This window comes from Oryctolagus cuniculus, chromosome 11 (assembly GCF_964237555.1).
Source record: "Oryctolagus cuniculus chromosome 11, mOryCun1.1, whole genome shotgun sequence".
NCBI classification, from domain to species: domain Eukaryota; kingdom Metazoa; phylum Chordata; class Mammalia; order Lagomorpha; family Leporidae; genus Oryctolagus; species Oryctolagus cuniculus.
Window position 1 is genome coordinate 9,158,147 of NC_091442.1, and position 20,635 is coordinate 9,178,781.

At 52.8% G+C, this 20,635-nt stretch overlaps 1 protein-coding gene across 2 annotated transcripts in view; it reads left to right on the forward strand.

The window, feature by feature from the left end:
* The window catches only part of ZFP64 (ZFP64 zinc finger protein), an 84,823-nt gene that overhangs the window by 52,543 nt on the left and 11,645 nt on the right, over positions 1–20,635 (forward strand). Inside the window, exons 1-3 of one of the 2 annotated variants that reach the window (XM_002720883.5) lie at positions 12,150–12,877; positions 18,075–18,224; positions 18,734–18,796. In XM_002720883.5, the coding sequence (XP_002720929.1) occupies positions 12,775–12,877; positions 18,075–18,224; positions 18,734–18,796 (316 nt within the window). In that variant the 5' untranslated portion in view covers positions 12,150–12,774. Of the gene's footprint in view, positions 1–12,149; positions 12,878–18,074; positions 18,225–18,733; positions 18,797–20,635 lie in introns of those variants that run through there. The other variant, XM_051832673.2, reaches the window with a different exon arrangement.

Consider the following 20,635-nt stretch of genomic DNA (forward strand, 5'->3'; position numbering starts at 1 on the left):
GCAGCCACGTGGAGTGCGGTCCTGAGGGGACTCCATTCGCCCCCTGCTCCCCGGCCTTGGCCTCCCGCTGGGGAGTGCTTCCCCGACTCCACTGATTTGGGGCAAAGCTGTGGCTCATTTTGGTCGGTGGGATGCTAGTGGGCCTGATGGGGAGAGGTGCTCTAAGGCGGCGTTAGGATGTGGTGCCTCTCCTCGCTCTCGAAGGCTCTGTCATGGAAAAAGGTGCCCTGAGCAGCCGACCGCCAAGGAGAGAGGAACACACATGGGATGACACACACACACACACACACACACACACACCCGCCGCCGCCCAGGAGTAAACCTCTCAGGGCCACAGTGAAACAGAGGACCGTGTGCAAGCCTTGACATTAGAGGGTCTTACGTAGAAAACATTGCCTAATGTGGTGGGCTCCGCGTGCACACCCTCGGCTTATGATTTCCTAGTGAGTGGTTGTGCTCAGTATTTGGGTGAATGAAGCCATGCTTCCCCTACAATGCTACCTTTAAATTACTTTCAACACAGATATGTCGGGGAAAAGTATTTGTGCTTATAATGTTTCTTCCCATTGTTTTAAAGATTTATTTATTCCTTCACTTGAAAGAACAGAGTGATGAAGAGAGATGGAGGGAGGAGAGAGAGGAGAGAACTGCTATTCTCTGGCTCGTTCCTCAGATGGCTGCGACAGCTGGGGCAGGACCAGGTGAAAGCCAGAAGCCAGGAACTCCGTCCTAGTCTCCCATGTGAGTGGCAGGAATTCAAGTGCTTGGGCCTTCATTTGCTATCTCCCAGGCACCTTAGCAGGAAGCTGGATTGGAAGTGAAGTAGCTGGGGCTCGAACCAGCAATCTGATATAGGATCTAAGTGTCCAAGCAGCACCTTAACCCATGTGCCCAACATGTGCCCTGGATTTCTTCCCTCTTACCTTGCTTTCATTTTTTAGGGTTGATTTTTATTTATTTTTTATTTGACAGGTAGAGATATAGTTAGTGAGAGAGAGAGAGACAAAGAGAAAGGTCTTCCTTCCATTGGTTCAACCCCCAAATGGCCGCTACAGCTGGCGCTGTGCCAATCCAAAGCCAGGAGCCAGGTGCTTCTTCCTGGTCTCCCATGCAGGTACAGGTGCCCAAGCACCTGGGCCATCCTCCACTGTCCTCCTGGGCCACAGCAGAGAGCTTGACTGGAAGAGGAGCAAACGGGACTAGAACCTGGCACCCATATGGGATGCCAGCGCCGCAGGAGGAGGATTAACCAAGTGAGCCACGGCGCCGGCCTAGGGTTGATTTTTATTATTTGAAAAGCAAAGCGAGAGAGAGAGAGAAAAAAGAGAGAGATCTTCCATCCACTGAATCACTCCCCAAATGCTCACAACAGCTAGGGATAGGCCAGGCTGAAGCAAGGAGCCAGGAGTTTCATCTGAGTCTCCCAGATGGGTAGCAGGGACCCCGGTAATTGAGCCATCACCTGCTGCCTCCCAGGGTGTGCCTTAGCAGGAAGCTGGATTGGAAGTGTAAGCTGGACTGAAACTGGCACTCAGACATGGGATGTGGGCACCCCAGCAGCAGCTTAGCCCACTGCACCGGAGCACCTGCCCCTCTGTTTTTAAATTTGTGGACAGTACTGTTTTCACCGAAGGACAAACTTGTCTATGGCACTCCCCATGCAATCCTTGTTTCTTTTAAAGATTTATTTATTTATGTATGAATGGAAGAGCAACAGAGAGAAGAAGAGACACAGAGAGAAAAAGACACCTTCCGTCTGCTGGTTAACTCCTCAACAGTCAGGACTGGCCCAGGCCAAAGTCAGGAGCCTGGAACTCCATCTGGGTCCCCCACATGAGTAACAAGGACCCACACACTTGAGCCATCATCTGCTGCCTCCCAAGTGCATGAGCAGGAGGCTGGATTGGAAGTGGAGCAGCTGGGACTCAAACCAGTGCTTGGATATGGGATCCCAACCAGTGGCTTAACCCCCTGCACCACAGTGCCTACCCCTGCACAAGGGTTGTTTAAATCAAATGGAATTGGGTTCAAACACCTGCTCCAAATCTTCTTAGATATCTGACCTAGATGAGTGGCCTAACGTCTCTGAATCTCAGTTTATTCTTCTGTATAACAGGAGTAGCAACAGTGCCTTCATTATAACATTATTATTATTATTATTATTTACAGATAGAGTTAGACAGTGAGAGAGAGAGAGAGACAGAGAGAAAGGTCTTCCCTCCGTTGGTTCACCCCCCAAATGGCCGCTACGGCTGGCGCTGTGCCGATCCAAAGCCAGGAGCCAGGTGCTTCTTCCTGGTCTCCCATGCCGGTGCAGGGGCCCAAGCACTTGGGCCATCTTCCACTGCACTCCCGGGCCACAGCAGAGAGCTAGACTGGAAGAGGAGCAACTGGGACTAGAACCCGGCACCCATATGGGATGCCAGAGCCGCAGGCGGAGGATTAACCAAGTGAGCCACAGCGCCGGCCCCCTCATTATACCTGGCACATAGGATGTCAATTAGTGTAGTCCTATTCAGTGGCAGCTCTAATAATCAAGTGTGTGTGTGTGTGTGTGTGTGTGTGTGTGTGCGTTAGCTGGTCGTGCAGCCGTCCAATGAGAATCCACATTCCCAGCCTCCCTTTGGCCACATGACTACATTCTGGCCAATGGGACCCAACCAGGAAGTGACACACACTCTTGGTCACCTCTGTAAAAGGCGCTGCTTGCTCTTCTCTTCCTCTTTCCTCTCCCGGTGGCTGGGTCGGTGATGTGGGTCTTTGCCTTGAGGAATACACAGAGGAAACAGCAGAGCAATAAGCTAGAAAGAGACAGGTCCTCGGGTGATCTTTTGGAGGTTCGTCCAGCAGAAATAAACCTAGTATTTTGTTCAAGTCTGGTTTGGGGCCTCTGTTCAAGAACCCCAAGCAGTGTAACTAAAGACAGGATCACAGTAGGGCCTCCTGGGATGGCTGAAGACGTAAGTGTTGCAGTCACTTCTGTGTCTCTCACCAGTGCGTCTCCAGCATGCCTGGCACAACAAAACCAAAACAGTCATTGTGATTCTACTGTAAAATTCTTTCCCAGGCTCATTAGCAGGGAGTTGGATTGGAAATGGAGCTGCTGGGACTTGAACCAGTGCCCATATGGGATGCCTGGGATACCGGCAGGCAGGTGCTGCAGGCAGCGGCTGGGCCAAGACAGTGGCCCCTCTCTGGCCCCTTTTGCAAGCAGACAGATAGGTTCAGGAAGGCTCCACCCCCATGACCTCATCACCTCCCCCAAAGCCCCGCCTCTGGGCCACGGCTCCATCCCTGTGAGGGTGAGGATTCCAACATGATATCTGGGGAGTGGGGGACACATATTCAGAGCACTGCACAGGGAAAGATGGGAGTGATTGCATCATAGGCTGCCTGCCCTCCCTCCCCAACCCCTCCCCCTCATCTCCTGCATCCCCGCAGCTCCAGCCAGGCTGAAGTCTCTCAACCCCCATCTCCTCACCTCCTGTCCCTCACCTGAAACCCTCTCAGCCTCACTTTTTTTTTTTGAAAGTCAGAGTTACATATAGAGGGGAGAGAGATCTTCCATCTGCTCGTTCACTCCCCAAATGGCCAGGCTGAAGCCAGGAGCTTCTTCCAGGTCTCCCATGTGGGCGCAGGGGCCCAAGCACTTGAGCCATCTTCTGCTGCTTTCTCAGGCCACAGCAGAGAGCTGGATCAGAAGCAGAGCAGGCGGGATTCGAACCGGTGCCCATATGGGATGCCGGCGCTGCAGACGGTGGTTAACCTGCTGAGCCACAGCGCCGGCCACTTGGCGTCACTTGTTTACCGGCCCAAGGCCTCCCTGCCTCCGCTGTCAGGGTGCCCGATGCACCCCTGGAAGAGGCTTTCCTTATCACCCTGAGTTATCACCGACTGTTCACTTGTCGTCCTGCCGCACCCCTAGAAGTTAGCACAGCCGTCCCCAGTGGCAGCCCAGGGAATGTTGTTAAGCGCATGAGCGAATGGATCTGAGGTGCCCCCAGGAGCAAATGTCACTCATGGAGGTGTTACCAGACCCGAAGGTGATGCCGGGCCAGGTCGGCCGGGTGAGCCCATCTTTGCCACAAAGGAAGGGAAAGTTTCCTCGGAGCAGCTGGGACACCTGAGCGCCCCAGGCCTGCCACGCCCCGTTTTCAGAGACCAAGCCCTTGGTTCAGGGGCTCCCAGACCTGTAGGAGGCAGAAGGAGAACCGGAGGCTGTTTTCTCTATGAACACGGGACCCGTTCTGCATCGCCCAACAGATTCTAGTCCATGCGGGAGACACGGTTGGCGTGTGAGGACACAGACACAGTGGAGGAAATGGTAGCAAATGCGCAATGGTGACTTCTGTTTTTCACGAAGACTGTGCCCTGGTGACTTTGTCATCAGTTTTCTTTTAAATTCAAAAAGTACTGTATGCTAATAGAAATGGAAATGGGTGTACTTTGGCATTTCCTAAGAAAGTTGAGTGTGAGCCTATGCTGTGGCACCGAGCATAAAATCACCAAGGGACCTGGTTAAATGCAGACTCTGATTCCAGGGTGCCTCAAAATGCAACATGCGCACAGGGCACCCAGGGACCTTGTTCAGTGCAGCTCCTGGAGCCAGGGACTCCGACCTGCACGGCCAGGAAATCTGTGCAAGAACGGTCATACCCCGTTGCCCGTGAATTCCAAAGTGGAGATTACCCATAAGCCTTGGAGGTGAAGACGGAATGTGTTGAAGCTCACACACTTAAAGAAGCAACAGAATGAAAAACACTCAAGGTCGGAAAAAAGGCAGAACTGAGTAGCAGGGGCCAGCGCTGTGGCACAGCAGGTTAAAGCCCTGGCCTGAAGCGCCGGCATCCCATATGGGCGCTGGTTCTAGTCCCAGCTGCTCCACTTCCGATCCAGCTCTCTTCTGTAGCCTGGGAAAGCAGTGGATGATGGCCCAAGTCCTTGGGCCCCTGCACCTGTGTGGGAGACCTGGAAGAAGCTCCTGGCTCCTGGCTTCTGATCGGCGCAGCTCCAGCCGTTGCAGCCATGTGGGGAGTGAACCAGCAGATGGAGGACCTCTCTCTCTGTTTCTACCTCTGTAACTCTGTCTTTCAAATAAATAAAATAAATCTTTTTAAAAAAAAGAACTGAGCAACAGATTGTTTAAGTGACAAAACAACTCTTCAATAATCGTGACAAAGTTGGAGCTGGCGGAGGAAGGTGGTGGAGGAAGGAAAAGCAGGGGAGGGGCTTCGTGGCTGAAGAATGTTCTAGCTCTTAAGTTGCCAGTGTTCCATGGGTGTCTGTTTTGTCCCTTGTACACATTCTTGTATGTAGGTCAGGTGTTATTAGATTTCAAATAGTCTGTAGCAGGCTCTCAGCTGTTCAGCCTCACCACAAACACTTCTGTCCCCAACCTCAGGGACAACAGGTTCCGCAGTCCCCCATTCATTCACAAATTCCTGTTGTTATATACAGCCATATACAGCTATACACACAAGAGTCATATACTTTCTGTTGTAGGGATATTTCAGTATATCCTGAAGGGGATTCTGCATCACTGCGTATAGAAGACGTGCATTATTCTTTATTTATTTACTTGAGAAACAGAGCAAGCTCCCATCCTTTGCTTCCCTCCCTAGATGCCCTTAAAGGCCAAGGAGCCAAAGGTGGGAGCCAGGAGTGCAACCCAGATCTCCACTCTGGCTGGCAGGAACCCAGCTACTTGAGTCATTGCCCAGGTGCAATGGGTGCACATTAGCAAGAAGCTGGAGTCAAGACCCAAAGCCAGGTATGGAGCCCAGGCACTCCAGTGCGTGGTACAGGCGTCCGAGCGTTGTCTTAACTGCTAGCCCAGACACATGTCCCTACATTAGTCTTTCTTATGGTTGCATAGAATTTATTCCACTGTATAAAAGTACTATTATTTAGTTATTAATTTTAATGGATACTTTTTAACTATAAAGTAGTATGTGAATACATTTCCTATTTCTTAAAATTTTTGTTTATTGGGGCTGGCACTGTGGCATAGCGGGTTAAGCTGCCACCTGCAGTGCCAGCGTCACACATAGGCACCAGTTCAATTCCTGGCTGTTTTACTTTTGATCCAGCTCCCTGGTAATGCACTTGGGAAAGCAGCAGAAGATGGCCCAAGTGCTTGGGCCCCTGCACCCACTTGGGAGACCTGGAAGAAGCTTCTGGCTCCTGGCTTTGGACTGGCCCAGCTCTGGCCATTAACACTATATGGAGAATGAACCAGTGAATAGAAACCTTTCCTCTCCCTTTCTCTCTGTAACTTTGCTTTTCAAATAAAATAAATCTTTAAAAAAATAATTTTTTGTTTATTTTCATTTTATTTGAAAGGCAGGGAGACAGAGATTTTCCATTTGCTGGTTCACTCTCCAAATGCCTACAACAGCCAGGGCTGGGCCAAGCTGAAGCCAGGAGCACAGAACTCAGTCCAGAGACTCAAGTACTTGGGCCTTCACCTGCTGTCTCCCAGAGTGCACATTAGCAGGAAGCTGGACAGGAAGCAGAGTAGTAGAAACTTGAACCAGGCATTCTGATATGGGATGCAAGTATTCCAAGTGGTGTTTTTGTTTGTTTGTTTGTTTTTTGACAGGCAGGGTGGATAGTGAGAGAGAGAGAGAGAGAGAGAGAGAGAGAGAGAAAGGTCTTCCTTTGCCATTGGTTCACCCTCCAATGGCCGCCGCGGCTGGTGCGCTGCGGCCGGTGCAGTGTGGCCGGCGCACCACGCTGATCCGGTGGCAGGAGCCAGGAGCCAGGTGCTTCTCCTGGTCTCCCATGAGGTGCAGGGCCCAAGCACTTGGGCCATCCTCCACTGCACTCCCGGGCCATAGCAGAGAGCTGGCCTGGAAGAGGGGCAACCGGGACAGAATCCAGCGCCCCGACTGGGACTAGAACCCGGTGTGCCGGCGCCGCAAGGCGGAGGATTAGCCTAGTGAGCCACGGCACCGGCCTCCAAGTGGTGATTTAACCACTGTACCAAATACTCACCTTATTCCCTTTAAAAAAGAAAAAAAAAAAAAAACAGGCCTGTAGTGGCACAGTGGGTTAAGCCGCAACACCAGCATACTATATGAGCATACCATATGGTTCAAGTCCCAGCTGCTCCGCTTCTGATCCAGCTCCTTGCTAATATGCTGGGAAGGCAGCAGAAGATGGCTTCAGTGCTTGGACCCTTGCCACCTACATGGGAGACCCAGATGGGGTCCTGGCTACTGACTTTGGCCTGGCTCAGCCCCAGGCATTGTAGCCATTTGGTGAGTGAACCAAATGGAAGATCTCTTTCTCTCTGTGACTCTCCTTCTCTGTCATTCTGTAAAATAAGTAAATAAATCTCAAAAAAAAAAAAAAAAAACAAAAACAAAAAACAACCTTAAGCAGTACTAAGGATGATATTCTCATAATTACATACACACCAAGAAAATTTAGGTTTTCCTATCTGTCCTCTCCCAATCTACTCCTCTCCCCAACCTTGTTTAAATTGTAACTAGGATGTATTCTTCCAGTGCTACCTTCCTGGAATTTGCATGCATATCTATTTTATCATCCAAAACTAGGTGGATCTGAATATGTGTTTATATACCCATGTGGAGCCTGCTTTTTGTCTCTACTGCAGTATATCCTGGAGCTCTCGCTATGCCTCTCTTTGTAACTCTGGCTGATGATTTTTCTCTTGCCTGTTATTCCATGGTATGGCTTAACCTCAGTTCACACTAGCCACCCCCTATTGTTGGGCACTTAACTTATTTGTCTTTCTTTTTTCTTTGAAAGGCAGTTACAGAGAAAGGTGAGGCAGAGAGAGAGGCATCTTCCATGCACTGGTTTACTCCCCAAATGGCCACAACCGCTGGGGTTGGGCCAGACCAAAACCAGGAGCCAGGAGCTTCATCCAGGTCTCCCATGTGGGTGGCAGGGGTCCAACTACTCAGGCCATCTTCCACTGCCTTCCCAGGCACATTAGTAGGGTGCTGGATCAGAACTGGAGCAGCTGGGACTTGAACCGACACCCACATAGGATGCCTGTGTCCCAGGTGGCAGCTTAATCTGCTATTCCACAATGCCAACCCCAAGGTTGTTTCTGGATGTTTTTGCTATGACAATGGTGTTGCAACCAACATCCTCAGATAGTCCCCTCTGTCCAGTGTGCAAATATTCCTCTGGAAAATAGATGGAAAGTAGAATTGACAGGTCATTGGCAAGATGTTGCCAAATTGCCCTCTGCAGTGGCTGTAAACCTTCACACTCCCCTCCCCATCCCCCCCGCCCCCCGGCCCAGCAATGCAATACGAGACCAGCTCCCTGCACTCTTGCTAGCAACCAATGCTGGCCATGTTCTTAGTTTTTATGGATCTGATGGATGGTAAAAGGAAATTCATGGTTGTTCTACTCCTCCCTTTATAATCACCGAGGCTGATGCCTCTTGTGTTTGTTGTCCAGAATCTGCATGTAACAAGGTCCCCAGGTGATTCCTCTGCACATCCAAGTTTGAGAAGAGTTGAAATGAGAATCTGCATTTAACAAGATCCCTAGGTGATTCTCACGCACAACGAGTTTGAGCTGTGCAGGGTAGGCTTGGAATAATTGGGTCAAGCTCAGCATGCATGTGTGTTTGATTAATCCTTTCTATTCAGACAGGTGAAAAACAGCAGCGCACTTTATTTCAACTTGTATTTATGCAATCATAAGTGAGCTGGAAAATTCGCACATTTTCGTAGGCCGTATTTCTCTCTTCTAGGAACCATAGGCCTGAATTCCCTGTCTGTGCTTCAGACACACCGAACGTATTCTTTTCCCAGGAATGCTCTCTCTCTGGTTCTGCCCATGGCTGGCTATTACTTTCGTGTTTTAACACAGGGATCATTTATAGCCAAACTCAGGTGACCGCGCACCTGCCCAGTTTTGTCCATGTCCCCTGCTGTTCTCTGAGATGACCTTGTATGTTCTTTCATTAGTCACTTCTCTGACTGCCCTGCTGGACTCTGTCTTGGACATTGTTCTATTTCCAGCATCTACCATTAAGTGAGGCAATTGTGTGGGCTCAAACACTTATCAGAGGAACAAATAAATGCAAACTGGCAGAGGTCCCGGTGAAGAAGCAGCTTTGCTCCTGTCTGGCTTTCCAAGCCTTTTGGGGAACCATTTGCATCCAGGTAAACATTCATTTGTCCGTTCTGGCATTCAGGGTGGAATGACAGAAGTTAGCCCACCTGGCTTAGGAGAACCTGACCAGGACAGGGTACTCACACCCGAGAGACCCATGACAGAGACCGCTTTTGTGTTTGGATCTATTTCTTTCTCTTTAAAAAAGCACGCAAGCTTGACTCTGTGGCTGCGTGGAATGAAGGAAGCTGGCCCGAGGGTGGGAATTCTGCGACTCAGAAGAATTGAGTCATGCCCCACAGGCCTCTTGGCTGCAAGATGATTCCTGTGAGTGCCTGGCTGCTGGAATGACCGATTCTAGATGAGTGCTGGCCACTATGAAGGACGACTATAACGCGTGCCCTAATATTATAACTGTGGACCCTCCGTGAGCACTGCCTCCGTAGTAGACGTTGTTCTCTGCAGTTTGCACACATTCATTCACCCTCCCAGCACCCTCCCTGTAGTAACAGGGCCGCTGTATTAATGAGATGGGCCACAGAGCAGCTGGCTCGGGTTCGCCCGAAGTCCTGGAGCCAGGCTGCCTCCAGCGCCCACTGTCAGTTAGGACCTTACACCTGTAGACAGGTGCCAGGAGCCTGCAACAACGGGAAGATGTTTTGTGCACAGAGGTGCATTGTTTCTCTCTTGTCAGAAATACTTACGACCTGGGGAAATTAGAGATTCTCCATGTTTTTCCCACAAAATGACAAAACTTGAAAATTTTCTCTGTGAAGAAAGCAGCTATGTAACAATTACTTTTTAAAAAAAATCAAGCCAATACAGAAAAAATAAAGGAGTGGCCAGTTTCCAAGAGAAACATGACTGGAGCAGAGCTTGGAATGCACATTCCCCCATGATTCTCTTGATATGGGACATTTTTGCTGAAGCAATGCAAAGTTGTCCATCACCCTTAGAAACTCCTGCTGCATGTTTAGACTTAGCAGAATCCTCTAACCTGTCTAAACAGCTTAAGAAACTGCGTCTGTGGGCTTGGAATCTGTTTAAGATATGGTGAGGCACGCTCTTCAGTTTAATTTGAAAGAAACAAAAAACCGGTTTAGTATCAGGAAAGATGAAATTTTGGGGGAGTGTTTCCAAAAGTTCATGGAAAATGGATTTAAAATAAGTTTATTCTGGTGTTAAAAAAAAAGTTGTTCAGCCATGGTTTTTTTCACACTACACATTCTCCATAAACTTTCTGAAGGCCCCCTTGTATTAGCTGGAGTTAAATGCAAAAGAGTAGCCAATTTGTACCTAAGGACTGGGGTTGGAGGGAGGATCCTGACCTACGAAGCATAACCAATGATCCTTTGCTCTCACTGAGCAGGGCTATATGTATGTTGTTCTAGCTCTTCAGTTGTGGTCCTTGAAAGCAACTCATCACAACATAACCTGATCATCAACTTAACTTAGGACTCACACTTTGAATGGACATTTGACAAAACAACCCTTTCAAAAGTAAAACTACACATTTGTGGAAAGCATAACATAGCTGTTATATTTGTGGAAATCATACTTCATTTTCACTGTTTTTTGCTAAGATTTCATATTCAGGGAAAATGCAAATCAAGACCAAGTGAGATAGAATTTTGTATCATTGTAGACAGCAAAAATGAAGGCACTTGGAATACCAAGTGTGGGCAGTGTCACTTGGTGTGATGACTTTGCCAGAATCTCTTGTCCCATCCCGGTTAACGCTCTTGAACCCCAGAGAGGTCCTGCAAAGCTCCAAGTGCCGGAGAACAGAGGAACTAGCCGCGGTGTTATTTTTTTTATTAAGATTTATTTATTTGAAAGTCAGAGTTACACAGAGAGAGGAGAGGCAGAGAGAGAGAGAAGAGAGGACCTTCATCCGATGGTTCACTCCCCAGTTAGCTGCAACCTCCAGGGCTAACACGTGGGCCATCCTCGCTGCTGAGCAGGGAGCTGGATCGGAAGTGGAGCAGTTGGGACTGGACGCCACAGGCGCGGCGGAACCGCTACGCCAAGCAGCAGCCCCTAGAACTGTAGTTTTTTAAGGAATACTTAGATACGGGGGGTGGGGAGTATGTGTATTTAAATGGGCGCAGGGAGAGATGCAGGCGCGGTTTATCCAGCAACCACAGGTAGACCAGCAGATCATTAACGATGCCATGCCAGGTACCAGGCACTGACGGATCCGACGGTGTGCACGTGGGCAAAGAAGGGCACACACGCATCAATGCAAACTCACGCACGCCGCACGCGGGGCAGGGGGTCCCCGGCGCACCCCCTCCTCCCGGGTCCCGGTCCGCCGTTTATCCAGTATTCCTCGGGGCCATTCCCCGAAGGAGCCCCCATGGACACAGGCCCATTTCCTGGGTGCTTCCAGATGGCTTTAGGGATACCCGCAGCTGCCGCGACACGCTGTAGGAACTTCCTCCGATTCCGGGAGAGTTAACCTCAGACGACGCAAACGGCCCCAAGTCCGAGGGAAGCGGCTCCGCCTTAGAGGCGGCCAGGTGCTGGGGGCTGGCGACGCGGGCCCCCCGGGCGCGTTCTCCCGTGCGCCACCCGCACACCTGCCCTGCGGCGCGGGCCAGGAAGCGGCCTCCCAGGCCGGGCCTTTTTCGTAACTAGGTTCCCCCCCCCCACGTGACTTTCAGGTTCAGGCAAGCTTGGGGCACACCCCGGCCTCCAGGTGAAGAAAGCGAACACCTGGGTAGGTAGGCGTCGTTCCTGCCCCCATGGGCGCCGATCACCCTTCGGGTCTCACCGGGGCCCGGCCAGTCTGAGCACGAAGGCCAATTAGCTCGGTCCTCCGGGACCTGGGCGACCGTGCACTCGACTCACGCGGCGAGGGGGCGGGCGCGGCGCGAAAATGCAGATTCCAGAACTTTCAGATCTGCCTTTTTAACCGGCTCCTCCGGGAATGGTGGCTCCCCCCGCCCCCAGCCCGCCCCCGTCGCCACCTCGCACTTGGGAGCAGCTCTGGGCTCCTTTAAATTGTAAATTCGGCCAAGGTGGAGAGCCGCTCACCCCCGCCTTGCCTGCGCATCCGAATGACCCGAGAAGCTTTTTAAAAACACACCAAGGCCCAGGTCCCAACCCAGACCAATTAAACCCGAATCCAAAGGCGCGGCCTGCCCAGCTGCGGCCGCACCTGGGAGCTCGTTAGAAATACAGACGCTCGGGCCCCGCCCAGGACCCGCGGAGGCGGAATCTGCATTTAACGAGTTCCCGGGAGACCCGAGCGCACGGGAAAGTTGCCGGAGCGCGGCGCTTCTGAAATGTTAATGGGCAGGCGAGGCACCTGGGGAGCTCGTTAAAATGCAGACGCGCTCGCTCCCTCTTTAACGCGCAGGCGAATCACCTGGGGAGCTTGTTAAAAATGCAGATTCTGATGCAGCGGGTCTGGGGCGGAGCCCGGGCGGCCGCGTCGGTAACGAGCTCCCGCGTGGAGGGCGCGGCGCGGGCGGCCAAGCGCACCGGACCCCGGAGGTCTTGGCTCCGGGCCAATCGGCCGTCAGCACTCGGGATAAATCGCTCCGCGCGGCTCAGGAGCCGAATCGTCGGGGCGAGCGCGTTCTGGAGCAGCCGGGCGAATGTCTCAACTCCGGCGGTTCGCGGCGTGAAGTCGGCCGCGCGCGGGGACCCCGGCCGCGCGCCATGTCGCGGCGAAAGCAAGCCAAGCCCCAGCACCTCGACTCCAAGCAGAGGCGCTTGGCTCGCCAGGGCGCCGCGCCGGCCCCGCAGGTGGCGGAGGAGCCGGGTGAGTGGCGCAGCTGGGGGTGCCGCGCGCGTCCACGGTGCGGGCAGGGGGCGTTGGAAAGGCGGGCGACGCTTTGGATTCTGGCTCTGGGACTCTGCTGGGGTGCCCCAGGATCCTGCCTTTTAAACTCCTTCCCCCTCCCACCGTGGGTGCCCCCAGCCAGTACCCCCAGGCCCTGGTGAACGAGGGGTCGCCTCCGAACCCTCTGGCGGAGTGCTCGGAGACCCCCTTGGGGGCTGTTTCTGGGTGCGCAGGCACTCTCGCCCTGGTTGTCCCGGCGCAGGGTGGGATTATCTGCAGAAAGCGCGAGTTCCCGGCGGGTGCCAGCCCGGGTAGGTTCTGGGGCGGCTGCCGCGGTGGGCGACCAGGACCGAGCCCCAGCCCCCCGGAGCTTCCGGTCCAGAGGCGCGGGAGAGACGAAGCGCTCCATTTACCCGAGGGGGAGACCCAACTAAGCCAGGAAGGCATGGATGGGGAAGGGGCTACGACCGGCTTCACCCAGGCGGCACCTTCAAGTGAACACCTGCAGAGAGCAGACGGGCGCCGGTGGCGGGGCCCGAGCGTGCCAGGGCCAGGGGGCGGTCAGCCTGCACGTGGAGCACTGCCGGGCCCTTGAGAGACCTGGCTATTACTCGGCGGACTTGGCGACGACACGGTCGGACCTAGCGGCTCAGCCTGGCTGCCACGTGGTCCCAGGCCGAGGAGGTGGACACGTGGGACGGAGACTCCAGGGCTTCCCCAAGGCCCCTTGGCCACCGAGCCTCCACTTATCCGAGCCAGGGGGAGAGGCGCGTTGGAGAACTTGGCCTTGGAGGGCGCTTCCCCTGGCGCTGGCTTGCGCTCAAAGACCCGGGAGGTTCTCCTGCGCATCCCCCTGCCTTGCTGGTGCCCTTTACTCCTGCGGGAAGTGGAGAGCAGAGCTTCAGCCCGACTTTCTCTGCTCGCCCTCGTTTTGCTGGCGCTGAACTCGGGGAGGGAGATCTGCCCGGTCCCCACCCAGGCTCACCCTGCAGAGCGCAGGCTGTGCCGTCTTCGGAGCCAGCTTCCAGAAGTCGGGCCGGCCGGGTGGACTGCGGTGTGCACACCTTCCCGCGGAGGTGGGGGTAGGCAGTGGTCCAAACCAGGCTGTCCTGAAGCCGTTTCTAAAGCTTGCTCAGGTGGCAGGGCCGGGGAAGGCTCCTGTTGGGGCCCTGTGTTAAGCAGGAGCATTGGTAGCGGAGAGCTGAGTAGACCCAGGCTGGAGCTGAAAGTCGCTGTGCCTTGCTGCTCATTAGTCTTGCAGGCAGCGCTGAAAGGTGCCTCGTGGGGCTGTGCCCGGTGCACGGGCTGTGGGACAGGTGCTGTGTGTTTGGGAGAACTGGGGGTGCCCTCTTGGGAGCAGGATGCGGCCCAGGAGTGTGCCTCCTAACCCGGGGTGGGGGCAGGGGGGAGGGAGCAGTCTTCCAAGTGATGTGTTTAACCCTGGTTCTGTGAGGATGAGCAGGCCCCCTCTTTAGCTGTGAGGGTGGGCCACATAATCTGAAACCCAAGTCTCTCTTGGAGAGAAGCATAATGGGACTGTTAAAAGGTAGGCTTGCTGTCAGCATTAATGAAATAACAAAGGGGCAGGACAAGGACCTCAGCACACCAAGGGGTTAAACTGCTCAGGCTGCTGAACTGGTTTTTTGAAATTATATATATATAATTTGAAGGATAGAGGAGCAGAGGCAGAGAGATCCTCCATCTGCTGGTTCATTCTCCAAATGGCCATAACAGCCAGAGCTGGGCTGATCCGAGACCAGGAGTTTCTTCCCGATCCCCGATGTGGGTGCAGGGGTTCAAGCACTTGGGCCATCCTCCACTGCTTTCCCAGGCACATTAGCAGGGAGCTGGATCTAAAGTGGGCCAGCCTGGACTCAAACCGGTGTCCATGTGGGAATCTGGCACTGCCGGTGGCGGCTTTACCTGCTATGCCACAGTGTGGGGCCCCTGGTTTCTGACAGTCACGTGTTGCTCACCTCCACTGCCAGACTGGGTGTCTCTGGGTTCCCAACAGCCTCTGTCTAAAGCTGGAGGAAGGTTCTGGGATGCCCCAACGCAGCCTCTCGGGCTCTCCCTGGTTGATGCTTCCTGTTGGATGTGCGTCTCTGCCGGCTTTAACCCACCTGCCTGCCCTTTGCCTGTTAAGTCTGCAGTGCAAGCAAGCATTTCCCTTCCTGGTAGCCCTGGAGCACACATAGTGGATGCGCACAGCAATGAAACTGGTAACAAGTAGGCAGTGTAGGCTGATGCAAGTCTGGTCTTCCTAAGTCTGGAGACTGTACAGCCATGGGAATGAGTGCCCGTGTCCTGGGCTACGCAGCTAATAAAGGGTGGAACTGGAATCTGAATGTGTTGCTGCTTCCCAATCGGTTCCCTCACCCATTGTGTTCCACACTGCACCTCATTTGGGTCTTAGTTTTCAGCCTTCGTGGCTTCTATGTGGTGAAAAACTCTCTAGGGTTTACTGGTTTTCTTTTCTTGACATGAGGATTGCTGAAGAGTCAGGCTTTGCTGGCGTTTTCCTGCGAGGCACCGTGGGTGGGGCAGATGTGGGCTGCGGTCAGCTGCAGGTGGCCAGCCCCGTGACCTGGGGTGTCCTTTCCGAGCCGATGTCTTTGTCCCGAAGAAGTGTTCAAAGGGCAGCTCCCACTCCAGCACCAGTGTCCCGGGGAGCTTGTTAGAAATGAAGAAGTTACTGGTCTACCCCAGTAGAGCCAGCAGTGAATCCAGCCACTTGTGTGGTTTTACTTCTTATTAAACATCTTTTTTAAAAGATTTTCTTTATATTACTTGAGAGCTAGAGTTACCGTGAGAGGGAGAAAAAGAGAAATGTCTTCCACCCGCTGGTTCACTCCCCAGATGGCCGCAACAGCTGGAGCTGCGCCGATCTGGAGCCAGGAGCTTCCTCGAGGTCTCCCACGTGGGTGCTGGGGCCCAAGGACTTGGGCCATCTTCTACTGCCTTCCCAGGCCATAGCAGAGAGCTGGTTTGGAAGAGGAGCAGCCGAGACTAGAACCAGCACCCACGTGGGATGCTGGCACCTCAGGCAGAGGATTAACCTGCGCCACGGCGCTGGCCTCTATTAAACATTTTTTAAATGTGTTTATTTGAAAAGCAGAGTTGCAATGAGAGGGAGTTCACTTCCCAAATGACTGCAATGGCCGGAGCTGAACTCCATCTAGGCCTCCCACCTGGGTGTCAGGGGCCCACGCAATTTGGGCCATCTTCTGCTGCTGTCCCAGGAGAGTCGGCAAGAGCTGGATCAGAAGTGGAGCAGCCAGAACTCAAACCGGCACTCATCGGATGGGAAGCAGGCGCAGTTTAACCCATTGCACCACAATGCTGGCCTCGCCCTTCCCGTGTTTTTAAACAGTCTCCGAGATGATTCTGATGTCTTTGTATTTGGGAACCCCTTGTTGTGGGCTGTGCTCCTCAAGTTGCCCACATGCAGATGGACCCTGTAGGTGTGGGATGGGCCTGAGCGCTAACAAGCTCCCAGGTGTGAGGCTGGTGCTCCAGGGACCACTCTTAGGGTCACGGGGGCTCATGGGAGCACAGTGAGGTCGTCACCCAGGGAGAGCTTGAAGCATGCAGGTTCCTGGGTGCTGTCCTAACTCTCCTGCCCCAACCCCCAAGTCTTCAAGGCTAGGGGCAGGCCTGGGGAACTTAACCTGTTATTTAGATGCTGTGGGGATCGCACTTGGAGCAAACATGGAGCAGGACTAGTGCAGGCTTCCTCAGCCTCAGCTCTGTTAACGTTGGGTCCCCATAATACTCATTCGTGAGGGCTGTGCTGTGTGTAGAGGTTCCAGCTGCATCCCTGGCAGCATGAGAGTTCAGGTATGTCTTTGGTATGCTGATTTCACTTCCTTTGGCGTTATTCCCAGAGCGGGAAGAGCTGGATCACGTAGTCCACTTCCGGTTTTCTGAGCAGTCTCCATACTGTTTTCCATAGTGGTTGTACTAATTTGCACTCCCTCCAGCAGTGAATCAAGGGTACCCTTTTCTCCAAACACCTGCCAGCATTTGGTGTTTGATTTTTAGATAATAGCCATTCCAGGTGCAGCGAGATGATTCCTCGTTGTGGATTTCGTTTGCGTTTCCCTAATAATCCTGAGCGTTTTTCCATGTATTGGCCATGTGTTCCTTTGAAAAATCCCTCTCCATATCCTTTGTCCCTTTCTTAACTGGATTGTTGTGATTGGATATCGGATGCACGGTTGGCAAATACTTCTCCCGTTCTGTGGGTTGTCTCTCCACCTTATTGATTGCTTCCTTTGCACACAAGGTTTTTGTTGTATGCTTGAAATTGGAGCCAAATGAAGCTCCTGCATTGCAGATGGGTGTCTTTACATCTTTGTCTTTCCCTTCTTCTGTCTGTGTTCGCATTATTTGTTGAAACAGTGGTTTTGATCTGCAACCTGTCCCCTGGACTGAGCAAAACAACAATCAAGCATGAGCCTTCCAGTAGCCTCGTGGCAATTGCCATGGCAGCCGGCCTCGCAGTTGGCTCTGAGATTCATCTTCACTGTCTCGGAATTCAAGTTCAGTTCATTTCACAGAAGTTACTTGGATTAGAAGTTGTTTTTATAAAAGCTCGGTCTTCATGGTGCTTTAAGTGCTGAGAGTTATTTGTGTTAGCTGTTTGCGATGGTCTTAGTGCATCTCTCTGTCCCCCCATTCTTGGAAGTCTCAGAACATGTGTGCAAGACTAACTGGAACATGCATCACTTTGATTCTTTTTGAAGATTGTCATTCATTTGAAAGGCAGTTAGAGGCAGAGGCACAGAGAGGTCCTCCTTCTGCTGGTTCACTCCCCAAATGGCCACAACGCTGGAGCTGTGCTGATCCAAAGCCAGGAGCCTGAGCTTCTTCCAAGTCTCCCATGCTGGGCCCAAGGACATGGGCCATCTTCTGCTTTCCCAGGCCATAGCAGAGAGCTGGATCGGAAGTGGAGCAGCTGGGACTCAAACTGGCACCCATATGGGATGCTGGCACTGCAGGTGATGGCCTTATTGGCCACACCACTGCTCTGGCCCCAACACTTGGATTTTTAAGAAGTTTTTTTGGCAGGTGGGTGAAGGGAGATGGAAAGGAAGCTCAAACCTACATAGCCTAAAACTTGCGTGGCAGGTCTATTTGAGAAATTAAGTAAAACTTCATACCTTGATTTCAGCCTCGGAAGCAGATGATGAGGTCCCGAGACCAGCCTGCCCCTCTGCGGAGAACGACGACGCTGAGAAGGCCCCTCCCACTGCCCGTGCCTCGGAGTCGAGGGAACAGACGGCAACCCTCGGAGAAAGGACGTTCAACTGTTGCTACCCAGGTAAAGAACCTGATGGGCCAGGCAGTGGGTGTGGAGGCGCTGTGCGTCTCCTGTGTTACAACGCGAACGTGTGGACATCACACATACAGCCTCCCTGCCGCTCACCCTGTTTCTGGATCTCTGGGGTCCACCAGGACGTCACGTTCGGTCCCCCTTGTTTGGAGGCTTCTGCTGGGGTCAGGTCCCAGTAAACCCCAACATGAGCTGAAAATACCAGTTAAAAACATTTAATACACCCGACCTACTGAACAGAGTAGCCTGGCCAAGGCCACCTTAAGCATGCTTGAAACAAATGTTAGCCTACCTTTGTGCAAAACCATGTAACAAAGCCTATTGTACCATAAAGGGTGTGATAACCGTTATGAATGGGTGAACACCATGCTGAAAGTGACACACAGGATGGTGAGACACCCACAGGTCGGAACGTTGACCAGTCACTCTGAACCGCCGGAAGTCGGGAACAGTCTGTATTGAAGAGCCGTATTTTCTGTTCCCCTTCCCCCACCCAGGTTGCCACTTCAAAACGGTTCATGGCATGAAAGACTTGGACCGCCATCTGCGAATCCACACGGGTAGGTGGCTGCCCCTTGGCTCACTGGCCGAGTGGGAAACGGCTGTGAGGGAGGTGCTGGGTGTCTAATGCGGAGCCACCCAGACACGCTCTGCCTCGTGGGACCCAGGCCAGTCGGGGAGGGAGCAAAAAGGGTGTGAGATGAAGAGGAAGGAGCTGGCAGAGGCTGTGGCCATCATCTTAGAGAAGTGTCTCCTTGAAGGCACTTCTGTAGCAGTGTTTGCATGCTGGGCTCCTGGGCCCCCTGCAGCCTGTTTACCTCTTATCCCATGACTGGCAGAGCCGAGTCGTTGCTCCAGACCCCGGGCAGTGCTGAAGCCTGAAGCGGTGACTCTAACTCCAGTTTATCTGAAACTCCACGCTTGCCTGTGTCAGCAGGGGCATCGGCTGTTGGCTCTTGCAGAATCAAATGGAGTAGCTTAAACGTGGGGTTGTTTCTCAAATACTGCTTAGGAAGCAAGCAGCTCACAGCTGCTGGAATGGCACTGCCGTTCCAACAGACAAGTTCAAACGTGGGTCCCAGGCAGCTTCCCTGTCTTCTTGGGGGAGCTCACAGCACCCCCTCCTTGTGCTGTGACCCAGAGCAGCGTACCTGTGACCTTGTGAAACAGGAACAGACACTGTCCATGGCCACAGCGAGCATCGAGGGGGACTGCAGGAAAGGCAGCCGTGTGCCCGGCTGAAACCTGGCGCTCTCGTTGAGCTGCACAACGAGGAGTCTTTACTGGGAATGGGGTGTTGCGGTGGATAGGAGGGCTGGGTGCCTTTGTGGGGAAGCATTGATCCTCGCCTTGACACACAAGGCCACTTGGAAGGCGGCAGGTGATGGCTCAAGTACTTGGGTCCCTGCCACCCCTGTGGGAGACCCTGATTAAGTTCCAGGCTCCTGGCTTCAGTGTGACGCAGCACCAGCTATTGTGGGCATTCGGGGAGTGAAGCAGTGGGTGGGAGTTCTGTCTGTTGCTATCTGCATCTCAAATAATTTTAACTTTAAAATGGGGCCAGCATTGTGTTACAGTGGGTTACCAACAGCCCACATTGGAGTCCTGGCTGCTCCACTTCCCACCCAGCTCCCTGCTAAAGTGCCCGAGAAAGGAGTAGATAATGGCCCAAGTACTTGGGCCTCTGTCACACATGTGGGAGACCTGGGTGGAGTTCCACACTTCTGGCTTTGGCCTGACCCAGACCTGACTGGCTGTGGCCATTTGAGGAGTGAACCAGTGGATAGAAGAGCTCTTTCTACCACTCTGCCTTCCAAATAAACTTTTAAAACAATTAAACCTTAAAACATTCATTACTGATGAGCTGGCTTCCTGGATCTGACTCATTGATTATGGTTCTTTATGGTATGTTGTATTGGTTGATGTCTCAAGTTACTGGAGGTAGGGCAGGGTTGTTTGATAGCCTTTTCAGATCATTGCTTGACTTTTAAGCTACACCAAGACACAACAAATGGTACTTTCTTAAAAATACAGTGCTATATAGAATCTGCAGCTGGATCGACGGCTTTTTCAAACTGATAAACTAGAATCGGTCTGCCCATCTTGCAGCTTGCCCCCTGCCCGTGGTTGATCTGGTCACGCCATTCGTTAGTAGTCTGTAAAATACTGCTTTACCAGCCAATGCGGTTCTTCCAGACACTGCCTTGTGGCTTTTTACCATAGGGAGACGGCCCCTCGTCAGCGTCGCTGATCGCATCAGGAAAACCTACATGCAGCTTAAGTGTTCCTCAGTGTGAGATTTCGGAGGTTCAGGGTACTCGCATGTACTTTACCTGGGGAAACGTGCCAAGGATCACGTTCAGGCTGCTGCACTTGTCCTGGGACGTGGAGGCCTCACG